The 13,274-nt window shown below is 45.0% G+C and overlaps 1 protein-coding gene across 1 annotated transcript in view; it reads left to right on the forward strand.

The window, feature by feature from the left end:
* slc2a13a (solute carrier family 2 member 13a) overlaps positions 1-13,274 on the forward strand; it is a gene marked incomplete at both ends in the record, with an annotated part of 67,168 nt that overhangs the window by 47,551 nt on the left and 6,343 nt on the right. The window contains 2 exons of the mRNA XM_080022696.1: positions 11,920-12,083; positions 12,750-12,864. Of these exons, the coding sequence (XP_079878822.1) occupies positions 11,920-12,083; positions 12,750-12,864 (279 nt within the window). The remainder of the gene's footprint in view (positions 1-11,919; positions 12,084-12,749; positions 12,865-13,274) is intronic.

The raw sequence follows: 13,274 nt of genomic DNA on the forward strand, positions 1-13,274 counted from the left end.
GGTGTGGAAGCTTGGTATTTATAACTGTATTTATAACCACGGAGGGGTGAGGCAGCAACATTCTGCTACTGTTGGTTTAATTTGGTTTTATTTAATTTCCGTGTCATTGGCACATTAAGGACCCGTCCAGTATCCTGGGGCGGAGATTTTGGGAGTGGGGGCGACAAGAGAGTTGTCCCTCTCAATATATCATTGTAACCATCACCATGTCACTGTCAGTAATATGATAATATGCATTGATTCTAGTGGGTGCGTCTGCCCCTCACATGCCTCACAGTGGTTTGGTCCACTTCCATCCCCAAAACCCCACACACACCCACGGTACGAGTGTCTGTGGAGCGATCTCTGGAAGTGGGGGCCGCTAAGCAGCGATAAGTCGCTGCTTCGCAAAAGTTAACTTAAAACAAAGGACGTGTCGGACATTTTACCTTGCTTCCACCGCTCAGCGGATAAAACACATTTACAATCGTAACCCGGCCGCATTTTGTTCGCTCCATAACCTCGTGGTTGACACTTGTGCGTCAACACCGCCGCCATGTTGGTACAGGGCAACCGCGTCTCCCGATGCACGGTCAGTACGTCACAATACTTTTTCTCCCAAGTTTTACAGTTTTATGTCGTATTCTGTTTAAGTTTCTGTCTCCGCTACCGTTTTCTTCCCAATCACACCGCAACCATGACACACCCCTTTTCCCACGCGTTCGTGACGTCGGAAAAAGCCCCGTTTCTCCTGGCAATGGGAAAGGTGTCAATCGCCTAGGAAACCCGGGTAAACCCGCTGTAAAAGTTAAACAGCTATAAACCTCGTACGTGGACGGACTAACCGTGACACAGAGGAAATCGGAGACAAATACTTTAGGTCAATAAAGTATTTAGTCTTGTACAAGAGGATCCAAGGTTGTACAAGAGGAGCAGTTTCAGTGTCACAACACAACAGAATGCCACAGAGGAAGTGCTCGGTTCGCGTCCTCCTCTTTACGACACAAAAAGTGACTCGTTAACGTCCTTTTTACGACAGGAACTCCACTTAGCCTTGGGAAGGACAACCCGAGTACACATATGTTGTACAAGAATTCACCTGAAAGGCCCCGCAATAAAACGTGAACTCCTACTGAGCATTGAGAGAGATAAACCAAGTACACATACTGTATGTTGTACAAGAGTTCACGTGAAAGGCACAGCAATGTATATACATATAAAACTCGTTTAACACCCGCTTATTTTGATGTGAAACATTATTAGTGGCATGTGAAAACAGGGCCTTTGAGTCCCTCTAGGGGGCTTTGACGCTCATGCTTAAGTTTTGGTCATTTTAATGCTGTAAACGGGCGGTTTTCCGCCCTTTAAGGAATCAACGTCGATACAATCGTCTGAATTCCGACCCCAACAACGTGTATCCGAGTACATCATTGATTTGTGGCGGAGGGGAAAAAAAACAAAAACGCAATAGATGTGGGAGCGGTCACGCCGCTACACAGTCCGTGTCTGGATCCAAGCCGCACACCCCGTCACCGTTCATTGAGTTCCGGCGGGTTCTTCTCCTAAGTCCTGTTCTCGTTTCACTGGAGGCGCTCTCTGGCTCATGGGGTTAATTAATGGATTCCAACACGTTTTTTCACGCACCTTCGCTCCTGGAAAAACACCAGGGGCCACCGGGGAGCGCCGCGAGAGCTCGGCGGGAAGGAGCCGTACCCATTTCACACCGCGTCTCCAGACTTTTAATTTTTTCTGCCACGCCGCACTTTTTACGCTGCGCCGCCATCCTGTCACCCGCGAGGAAACCTCCGAAAACATGCACAACCACTCGTTACTATGGCGACACGAATATGACGCAAGACCCGGGAACCGTTCGTCCGAGGCGTTTGGCACCCGTTCGTATTCGGTGAGACTGATTTGACTTTTCTGCTCTTCTCACTCCCCCTTCGCTCACCGCGCGAAACCGAGTCGAACGAATCGACGACCGACCCTTTTTTTTGTTTTTACAGAGCGACTCGCCCAGAACCGAATCTCAGTAAAAAGAGACGAACCTCCCATCGCCGCGCGTCGTCGTCACTTTCCGGGCGAAATTTGTTGCGATGGACACGGAGCTGCTGGTTTGGCTAGAAATAATGAGTTGGATGAACGAGTGCAGCCTCGCGATTTTGATCTTGCAACGCAAGAGCTAATTTCCATCATTTTATCCCATTGTACATTAAGAGGAATTGTCGGCGGAATTAGGAGGTTTTTTTTTTTCATTTATTTTACCACAGGTCACACCTGGAGCCGTTGGAACGCACATAACATTGTTTTAAAGTGTGTTCCTTGTTGTTGTGGCAGTAAATATTTTGTCATTTTGTCGGGGTCACTCAGGCGCTGGAGTTTGGTGGTTCACTGTAATGATGAAAGATATCTGCAGGTGTTTTCTGAGCGTGTGTGTGTGTCTGTGTGTGTGTCTGTGTGTGTGTGTGTGTGTGTGTGTGTGTGTGTGTGTGCGCTGTCTCGCTTTTGTTCTCAAGTGTGAATGTAGCAGCTGCATCTTTGGGTGCATTGGTTTAAAAAAAATAGGCCAGTTCCCACGAGAGACACGCTTCACTACCACTTACAACACACACACACACACACAGACACACACGGGCACACACGCGCACACCAAAACACATAAATACCAACACACATACACTACCACACACACACACAAACACACACACACACACACACACTAACACACACTTCAACACCAACACACACGTGCCCACACACACACACCCACGCATGCACAGACACACACAACAATACACACAGATACAACAACACACACACACACACACTGATTGTACTGACCTCAAACGAGGCATTACAAGTGAGAGGATGTTCCTTCTCTCACTCCATCCATCCATCCATCCCTCCATCCACCACCCTACACTCCAGGGCTGAACGATTCGGGAAAATAATCACATTGCAAATTTTTAGACCAATATTGTGATTTAGTGTATTTTTTTAAGTTCCTTATCTTCTGTATTATTCACTAAACATAAGCAATAAATCTTTCTATAGTATGACCAACACAACACTGGATACAGTCAACATATAACCTGACCTTTCCTGTCGGCCAGGTCTGCGTGTTCTGATGAAAACGTAAAAAGAAAAGCCTTCAATCACAGAAGATTACTTGAATGATTACATTTCAAGCCTTGTTATTGTTTGAATCTGAAAATTAACATTCCAAAAATATGCAGTTCTCAGCAGATATGTATTATTTTTTATTTAAAAAAATGAGCGTGCCTACATCCACATCAGGGACACTTTTATTCTCATTAAATTAAAAAAGGTAAAAAAATAAAAATAAAATAATAACGATACATAAAGACACGTAATCTGGAAGAGGCTCCGCCCAGACTCTACAGGTGTTTCCAGGCTCTGCCAGCAGCACCGGGTCTCACCGGGGTGGGGGGCAGCGCGGAGGTTCAGTTGAGACAATCGCTGTGGGCGGGGCACGAAGAACGTGTCCCCATTACGCACGTTTTTTCTTCAATGAGGAGATGTCAAAGAAAACAAAAACACTGTTCTGCCGCGCCGATCGCGGGCATCTGAGGCACGCGCATCTTCGGTACCGTCGGAGAGGGAGACGGAGACGGATCCCTCTCCGCGCCCGCCTCGGGATGGCAGGCCGCCTATATCGCCTTTCGGAAGAGCCGGAACCTGGACACGCCCTATTGGTTAGATTGTGTAACATTCAAATAAAAATAAAAATAAAAAATAAAAATATTTTTAAAATGTTTTTATCTCAGTCTTTGCCATTTGAAAATCAGGTTCTATTAAATTGCGATGTCACCCTTTTCCTCCCTGCTTTGAGTACATGATTAAATTAGCTCTGTCACTAAGTAGCATAGTATGTAGCCTGTTCTTCTCTCACACACACACACACACACACACACACACACACACTTGAAAGCACTCACAAATACACACTCACGCTCCCCATCATCATGACCTTGTCAGATAATTAGGAATTTCCATGCCTTAAGTGTGACATGTGCTTAAGTTGATGGCTGATAGCCTTGGCCTCCTTATCTCCTGGCGTCGTCGGACACAGTGTTATTTTAGAGGAGACGGGAGTAATCTATCAGTTCTATGGAAAAAATAAATCCGCTGCGGGACAATCCTCTGCGTGACCTTGTGACGTCCTGCCAAAGCCGTAGAGTTGGCGAGCAAGTGGCACTTGTTCTTGATTTGGGTAAATGCGGCCAGACACACAGGCTGAACCGAGACTCAAACTCAAGACTTGAAAAGAGCTGAGAGCCCCAAACCGCGGGTCACGCGTGGTGAGCGCCGCAGCCTGTGAGAAGTCAATACACAACTCAAGGGCCGACTCTTGGGAGTCTCATTCACCGGAAGTTACACTTAACTGAATCAAACCAAAGGTCGAAAATTAAACTAAACTCTCTGTGTAGTTATATATCCATACAAAGAATGGATTATGTGACCTATTTTGAATGGCAGAATGCTAGAATGAATGGCAGGATGGTAGAATGGTAGGATGGAAAGATGGAAGGATGGTAGAATGGTAGAATGACAGGATGGTAGAATGACAGGATGGTAGAATGACAGGATGGTAGAATGACAGGATGGTAGAATGACAGGATGGTAGAATGACAGGATGGTAGAATGACAGGATGGTAGAATGGAAGGATGGTAGAATGACAGGATGGTAGAATGGAAGGATGGTAGAATGACAGGATGGTAGAATGGAAGGATGGTAGAATGACAGGATGGTAGAATGGAAGGATGGTAGAATGACAGGATGGTAGAATGACAGGATGGTAGAATGACAGGATGGTAGAATGGAAGGATGGTAGAATGACAGGATGGTAGAATGGAAGGATGGTAGAATGACAGGATGGTAGAATGACAGGATGGTAGAATGGAAGGATGGTAGAATGACAAGATGGTAGAATGACAGGATGGTAGAATGACAGGATGGTAGAATGGAAGGATGGTAGAATGACAGGATGGTAGAATGACAGGATGGTAGAATGGAAGGATGGTAGAATGACAAGATGGTAGAATGACAGGATGGTAGAATGACAGGATGGTAGAATGACAGGATGGTAGAATGGTAGGATGGAAGGATGGTAGGATGGTAGGATGGAAGGATGGAACGATGGTAAGATGGAAGGATGGTAGAATGGAAGGATGGAACGATGGTAAGATGGAAGGATGGTAGAATGGTTGAATGGTTGAAAGGTAGGATGGAAGGATGGAAGGATGGAAGGATGGTAGGATGGAAGGATGGAAGGATGGTAGAATGGAAGGATGGAAGGATGGTAGAATGGTAGAATGATGATAAAGACATTTTTATGTTGTGACACCGTTTTACTCTCCATGTATCTTCACAGTAGTTGTATGTAAGTGTCAGACGTAAACAGTGTGTGTACGACACATTTAAAACTCCCAAAAAATACCAAAAAGTCCCGAGTCCTGACGAGACGCCGCCCGGCCAGGCCTCCAGTGGCGTCCTCATCCTTCCTCATTCCACGATAACCTGTCATAAGAAACAAGTCAAGTTTGTGTTTTTTGGCATAAATTTTCAGTGCATACTTTGGTGCATACTTAGTACTTTAGTATTAGTCAAGTAGTAATTGTGAGCGTGTGATTCGTTCCATGGATTAAACTTCCAGCAGGGAGAGTGTGTGTATGGTCTTTTTCGGTGTGTGTGTGTGTGCGTGTGTGTGCATGTGTGCGTGTGTGTGTGTGTGTGTAGGGTGCTGGAAGGGGGAAGCAGAGAGAGCAGAATGTTAAAAAGGTGAGAAAAGCGAGAGAGGGCAGAGCAACATGTCAGGGAAATGCGTTTCTATCTGTGTGCATTTGTGTGTACATACGTGCGTCCTTTCTTCTCTCTCTCTCTCTCTCTCTCTCCCCAGACTCATGTTTCTAGCCAGACGGCTTCCTCCTCCTCCTCATCATCATCGTCTTCCTCACGCTCCATCTACGCACGTCACAGTGCCGCCCTCCACACTCTCACTTCCCTCTGTGTGTGTGTGTGTGTGTGTGTGTGTGTGTGTGTGTGTGTGTGTGTGTGTGTGCGTGCGTGCGTGCGTGCGTGCGTTTGTGTGTGTGCACACGTGTGTGAACGTGACTTGTCTGACTTTCTATTTTCAGACCGGGGTTGCTGTGCACCACAACCCCACAGGGCATCAACATAACACACCGTGTGTGTGTGTGTGTGTGTGTGTGTGTGTGTGTCCCTCTCTGTGTCAAGGTATGTTTTTGCATGTGTGGGGAATAGATAGATGATAGATATAGATATAGAGAGATGGACATAGACAGACAGACAGACAGACAGACAGACAGACAGACATAGATTCATCACTCACACGCCAGTCACTCTCTCAGAAACACAATCAGCCGTTTTGCTCCCTCTCCAGCTCCCTCTTCATCTTCCTCTCTACCTCCCTCTCATCTTCCTCTACCTCCCTCTCATCTTCCTCTCCACCTCCATCTTCATCTTCCTCTCCACCTCCCTTTTCATCTTCCCCTCTACCTGCCCCTTCATCTTCCTCTCCACCTCCCTCTTCATCTTCCTCTCCACCTCCCTCTTCATCTTCCTCTCTACCTCCCTCTTCATCTTCCCCTCTACCTGCCCCTTCATCTTCCTCTCCACCTCTCTCTTCATCTTCCTCTCCACCTCCCTCTTCATCTTCCTCTCTACCTCCCTCTTCATCTTCCTCTCTACCTCCCCCTTCATCTTCCTCTCTACCTCCCTCTTCATCTTCCTCTCTACCTCCCTCTTCATCTTCCTCTCTACCTCCCTCTTCATCTTCCTCTCTACCTCCCCCTTCATCTTCCTCTCTACCTCCCTCTTCATCTTCCTCTCTACCTCCCTCTTCATCTTCCTCTCTACCTCCCCCTTCATCTTCCTCTCCAGACCTTGCTGAGGAAGCTGGTCCTCCAGACGTGGAGTGGCAACATCCTCTGTGCTCCATCCCATGCTTGTGTGTGTGTGTGTGTGTGTGTGTGTGTGTGTGTGTGTGTGTGTGTGTGCGCGCGCGCGCATTCTGCCACCTGAGGAGATGGACTGGAGTTCAGCCACAACGCTCCTTATTTGGCAACAACAAACAAAAAGAAATTCCTGTTTCTGGCGAGTGGCTCATTGTTTTTGTGTTTTCCAAGTGGTCACCAGTCGGTGTGCGCCTGTGAATGGGCGTGTGCGTCTGCGTGTGTGTGGCATAATATTTATAATATTTATCGAGCCGACATCCCATTTTGAAGGCTCTTTTGAGCTCCCTGTGATTAATTTCTTCCTTTTTGGAATGCTTGGAAAGCTGTGGTGATTGCCAAACTATAAAGGATTTTTTTTTTAATCAATATGTATTATAACTTCAGCTATTACTGTCATATTATCTACATGCTGTTCTTTCTTATTTTCTGTATTATTTTTTGACAACTGGAAAAAGCTGACGAATGTCAATGTAAATTAAGTAAAAAAAAAAAAATTTGCTTTCAAATATAATAGTTATTTATGTGCATTGTTTTAGGCTCTTATTTTGACCCCCACACCCAGAGATACTTTTTGTACAATTGAACATTTGTATTTTTTTACCTGTAATATAGCAACAGTGCTATTCTGTTTTGATATGCATTGCATCCTACATATACACACACATATACTGTATATACATATACACATTCTGCAATATATAACAATACAGAATGTATGCAGAAAAAATATACATAATAAATCTCTTTAAAAAAAACACAGCTGACAAATTGAGGGCAAAAAGATCAGACAAGGAGATCCATTTTGGGTCCAATATAGATGTGACAGGGCCGCTGCCTGTGAGTACTCAACATCACGCTGGGATTTTTCGGTGACTTTGTCGGAGGTTGACAAAGTGGTGGGAGTCGGGAAAACTGTGACGCCGCCGTTTCCATCTGGGGTGACAGCTGATACCGACCGGAACGTAACTTCGCTTCGAACCGGGGAGAGCGTTCCTTCTGCTCTTTTTTTCCTTCATTTTGTTGCCGTCGTCCATGAAGACTTTGGCCTTTTATTCTTCTGCGCTGGCGCCGCGCGGTAACTTTTCCGTAAATGCGAGGCCGATTATGCTCATTTAAGCCACCTTCCATAAAGGTTTCATAGCGGCGATCGTGTCATGACGGCAAAGGCTCCTAATTAGTGGTTGTTTGAAACTGACTCCACTGACTAATAAGGATGTAAGACGGTAAAATATCCACTGTCTTCATTTTGAGATTTGTGCTCATATTATGGTAACATGGTGGGAGAAATTATATAAATAAAATACAAAGTAAAAGTCCTGCCCAGTATTTGAGAAGAAAAAAAAAAAGGACGTAGCGACATTTGTGACCTTACCCACTGGCTTCTGAACGAGACAATTTTGAACCCTTGAGTTTGGGTTTACGCTCGCCGTCAAAGTAGCAGGAAATGCAGGCAGGAATTTCTCAATTTGGGCGGCGGGGGGCGGAGTCTTGTTGTGCTGAGGCGGAGATTGAAACCGCCAGACGGTCGGAAGAGACACGCCCGCCTTGCTTGAACGCAAAAAAAGGGACCTGTCAACCAAGACAACCACATCCCAAACTATAACTCTCTTTCAGCCGTTATAACCTCTAAATGGAACAATCATTTTTCAAAGTCGCCGCAAAGACACCTGAGAGAGACCCTAAAAGTCTTTTAAAAATGATGTACTTTGTATTTCTCGTGAAAAGTTTATCCTTTCTGACTTTCATTCAGTCTGCGGTTTTGTGAGGGCGGCATCTAGTGGCCATTAGCTGAACTGCAGTGTGTGTGTGTGTGTGTGTGTGTGTGTGTGTGTGGGAATGGGTGGTTTACGTGTTGCCTGTTGACTGCTCTGATGATCAACAGGCGTACAGCCACCTCTGATCCTTTGCCCAGTTACCTAGACACCAGGACATGTGCGGTTTAAGGCAGTTCCGCGTTTACTTTTACTTTGTGAAAGTTGATCACCTCTGCCGGACAGGAGGTTTGGACATATTTCCCCCAAAATTGCCGTCTTTCCGCTCCGGCACGTTTCGAAAACGCCCTTCCCTCTCCCAGAATTCATACCGTGCGCTGACTGCAATGACGCGCGAGACAGAGCGACAGGATTTACTTCAAACTGGAAGGACGGGCTGCGATAGCAGAGGAGAACCGAAAGACCTGAACGTTTCATTTGACTTCTTAGTTGTCGCCTTGAATAGCCGCGCTCTGCAGCGGAGCAGGACAAAAAGCCCAGAGCAGCCAGCTCAAATCCTCCACCTGCGTCTCTCCGCGGCGCGGTGTATCAACGGTGCGTCACTAAAAGAGCGTAGGCGTAACACTCAATGCTTCCTTCCAGCATTTCCTTTGTGACGACATTACACGTGGAGAGCCGTTCGATCCACGGAGCCGAAAAAGTGACGTCAGGTTGCGGCGTGTAAGGAGAAGAGGGGGAAAAAAGAAAAAAAAGAAGAAAGTTCGGTTTGAAAGAATGAGACATTTCCTCCGTCGAAGGCGCAGTCGGTGTTGTTTGATTCACTGGTCGCACCAATGAGCGCAAATGTGGATCAAGTCCGTTCGGTCCGCTGTTCCCTCCATGGCCGTCGGGGTTTAAGATCTCAAGACGGGGAGTCCGAGCGCCCCTGCGTTTCGGAGGACACGCCCCTCACCCCTTGAGCTGTCAATCCTTTTATTTTTTTATACCTTTTAGTGTAAAAAAAACTTTTCTCGAGCATCAACGCAAACTGTAACTTTGAGCCACTTTTCTTTTTTATTTGTCGTTCTTTCTGCAGGCTTGAGTCGGATATTTCTCTTATCAGTGTGTGTGTGTGTGTGTGTGTGTCTCTACTGTACAGGCTCGTGTCTTCCCTTTCTCTCTCGCTCTTCCGTCTCCACTTCCTGTGCGTCCTTTTGTCCCCCAGCGGGCGCGCTCCGAAGGACGGGCCCTTAAACTCGTCTTTAATTTCTTCTCCTCCCTCTTCTCCCCCCTTTCGCTCGGAAAGAACGGCTCCCTTGGAGTGAAAGAGAAAAAAAAGTCTTGAGTGATTGTAATTAGTCGGACTGGACGGCGAAAAGTGGTCGAACAGAGGCATTATAATGCAAATCCCGGCTCTCGAAAAAGCACTTTGTTCTTCTGCGAGAGACGGACAAAGAGAGAGAGAGAGAGGGAGACAAAGAGAGAGGAAGAAGCACAGGGATTAAGATGCTTTTAAAGAGATGAAAACCGGAATGATAATACCATCAAGGTACCCAGAGAGAGGGAGAGGGATTTTTGTTTTTCTTCAATGAATATTAATAACAATGACTCCCTTTATTTGCCTGTGTGTGTGTGTGTGTGTGTGTGTGTGTGTGTGTGTGTGTTTGTGTGTCTTCATGATTGGTTGATGAAGCCAAGCGTGTAGTGTGTTGATATTGATATCTTTGATGACCTTGTGATGGAGCTATGTGTGTTTGCTTGTTTATTTGTGTGTGTGTGTGTGTGTGTGTGTATGCGTGTGTTTTCGTTATTGGTTGATGAAGCCAAGTGTGTAGTGTGTTGATATTGTTATCGTTGATGGCCTTGTGATGGCGCTATGTATGTGTTTGCTTGTTTATTCGTACGTGTGCGTGTGTGTGTGTGTACTTGTGAGGACCAGCCTCCAAATGGACTATTTTTTGCTTTAGAAAAGCCATAGCAACATGGATCCTCACTAACCTGGTGTATTTAGTCAGACCTCTCTTTGATACCAGTACAAGAGTGTGTGTGTATGTTTTCATGATTGGTCGATGAAGGCAAGTGAGCAGTGTGTTGTTACTGATATCGCTGATGGCGCTGTGTTTGTGTGTGTGTGTGTGTGTGCCTTTTTTTAAACGCTATCTTTTATCATTCCTCTTTCATCCGGCGTTAATTACACGGCGATGAATAGACGAATTAGACTGGGTTGGGGTTGGGAGTGTGTGAAGTGGAAGTGTCATTTGAAGAAGAGCTGTGGACAAAACACTCGACTCGTCCCGGCGCCGTTTGGGCTGGATGGGCTAACGAGTGGACGAGTGGTCCGTGCTGAAAGAAAGGAAGACAAAGGAAGAAAGAAAGAGGCAGAGACGGTGGTGGTAAAAGAGAGAGAGACCAACCTTTTCCCAACCTCTCCCTCCTGTCAATCACTAAAAACGCCACGGACCCGCGAATGGTCAGTGATGCACGGCGAGCGAACGAGCCGTTCACCGCGTACCAATCGTTTTGAACGACTCGGGAGCCGGCGGTGAATCTTCAACTCACAAACGGAAAATAACTGGAGGACTAAATGAGAGTCCGGGGCTTCAACTCGGGAGTCGAACCGACTTTCCCAACTTGTTCGTCGTCCAGGAAGTCCCCACTGAACAGCGACCGAACCGAGGATCGGAAAATCGAACGACTCTTTTTTTTTTTTTTTTTTTTGACTCGCCGGGAACCGAATCTCCAAAATGGAGCCGAACCTCTCGCCGCGACTAAGAGCCCTCACTTTCGGAGTGATGACTGGGTTCAGATGATTGGATTTTAAAGGCCCCAATTTCCCAAAAAGTCTGACTTTCTCCCACATGATTTTCTCTTGGAAATAAATAGTGTTCAGTTGAAGTGATCAGCTGATGCTATCCTTGAGACATGTCCCTGTTCTGTACATGAAATCTACAGGTTGGAATTATATTGATAAAAGGTTTGAAAATATATGAAAAAAGTAGACAATATAATAATAAAATATTTAAAAATAATGTAAAATTAAAATAAATATGATAGACTTATACAAATATGTATAGAATATTTATAAAAATGTAAGTAAAAAATTAATGATTTAAGATTTGTTAAATTGAGTATGAAAGAATATATTATTTATTATAAAATAAATCCCTGAATTTTTAAGTTTTCTTATATCAAAATTAGATTTAGACGAGGGAATGTTTTCCGGTGCGTGCGTGTGTGTGTGCGCATGCAGGTACTACAGCGCCACCATCCTGCAGATGTCGGGCGTGCGGGACGACCGTCTGGCCATCTGGCTGGCGTGGCTCACGGCGCTCACCAACTTCCTGTTCACGCTGCTGGGGGTCTGGCTGGTGGAGAGGGTGGGCCGCAGGAAGCTCACCCTGGGAAGCAGCGTTGGTGAGACGGAACATGTTCATTGGTTTGCCTTAGGTTCATTGTATATTCGCCAGATTTTATTATCGGTTGCTTATTGGTAGCTTTATTTATATTCTAGATTATATTTATTAATGATTATTCAGGGTTCATGTATGTTACTGAACATTAAACTGAACAAGCTCTGCAGTACAGGGTATATGCTCCAAAATAATATTAAATTTTGATTTATATTGTTATTCCCTTATAAGTTCTCAACATCTAGCAATGCAATCAACATCAGGAAAATTGAAATTGCAAGATTAAAACTCGCTGCTTTTTCTACCATCTCTTTGTAATTCGAGCCGTGTTTTTTATTATTATGACAACTAAACATACATACAGCATAATCCATGTACATTTTTTTATTTTATTATTCTGCGTGGATGATTGCAAAAATGTAGCTTCATATGAACATAATTCTTTAAATCTGTATGAATTAAAAGGTGCCATTTTAATTATAAGTACATTTTATTCTGCTTTGTCTTAAATAAAAGAAAATGAAACCACTGTTATCTGAGCATTGCATTGTGGGATTGAACAGGTAGGTGTGTGTGTGTGTGTGTGTGTGTGTGTGTGTGTGTGTGTGTGTGTGTGTGTGTGTGTGTGTGTGTGTGTGTGTGTGTGTGTGTGTGTGTGTGTTCCCATCAGGGACGTGCCTGAGTCTGGCCCTGCTGGGGGTGGGCTTCCTGCTGTCGGCCCAGAGCAGCCCCCCCGTGACCTTTCACCCTGCGGCCCTGGACAACTCCACCTGCTCCAAGCACCAGTGAGTACAACACAACGCCCACAATCTCATCTGAAAATAAAACAACTTCTTTGATTTTGTTTTCCACTCTTTGGTCGAAAACAAAGTCAAATTTCCATTCCATTTATTGGTCAGAGAGGTGGAAATATCACTGTTGTTTTTTTGTGAATGTTCATTTCAATCACATAGATGGATACAGACAGATAGATGGACAGATAGACAAATGGATAGATAGATAGATAGATAGATAGATAGATAGATAGATAGATAGACGATAGATACAGTAGATAGACAGACAGACAGATAGATACAGTAGATAGACAGATAGATGGACAGATAGACAGAAAAATGGATAGATAGATAGATAGATGGATGATAGACAGACAGATAGATACAGTAGATAGACAGACAGATAAAGAAAAATAGATGAT

This window comes from Zeus faber, assembly GCF_960531495.2.
Source record: "Zeus faber genome assembly, chromosome: 21".
Lineage (NCBI taxonomy): Eukaryota > Metazoa > Chordata > Actinopteri > Zeiformes > Zeidae > Zeus > Zeus faber.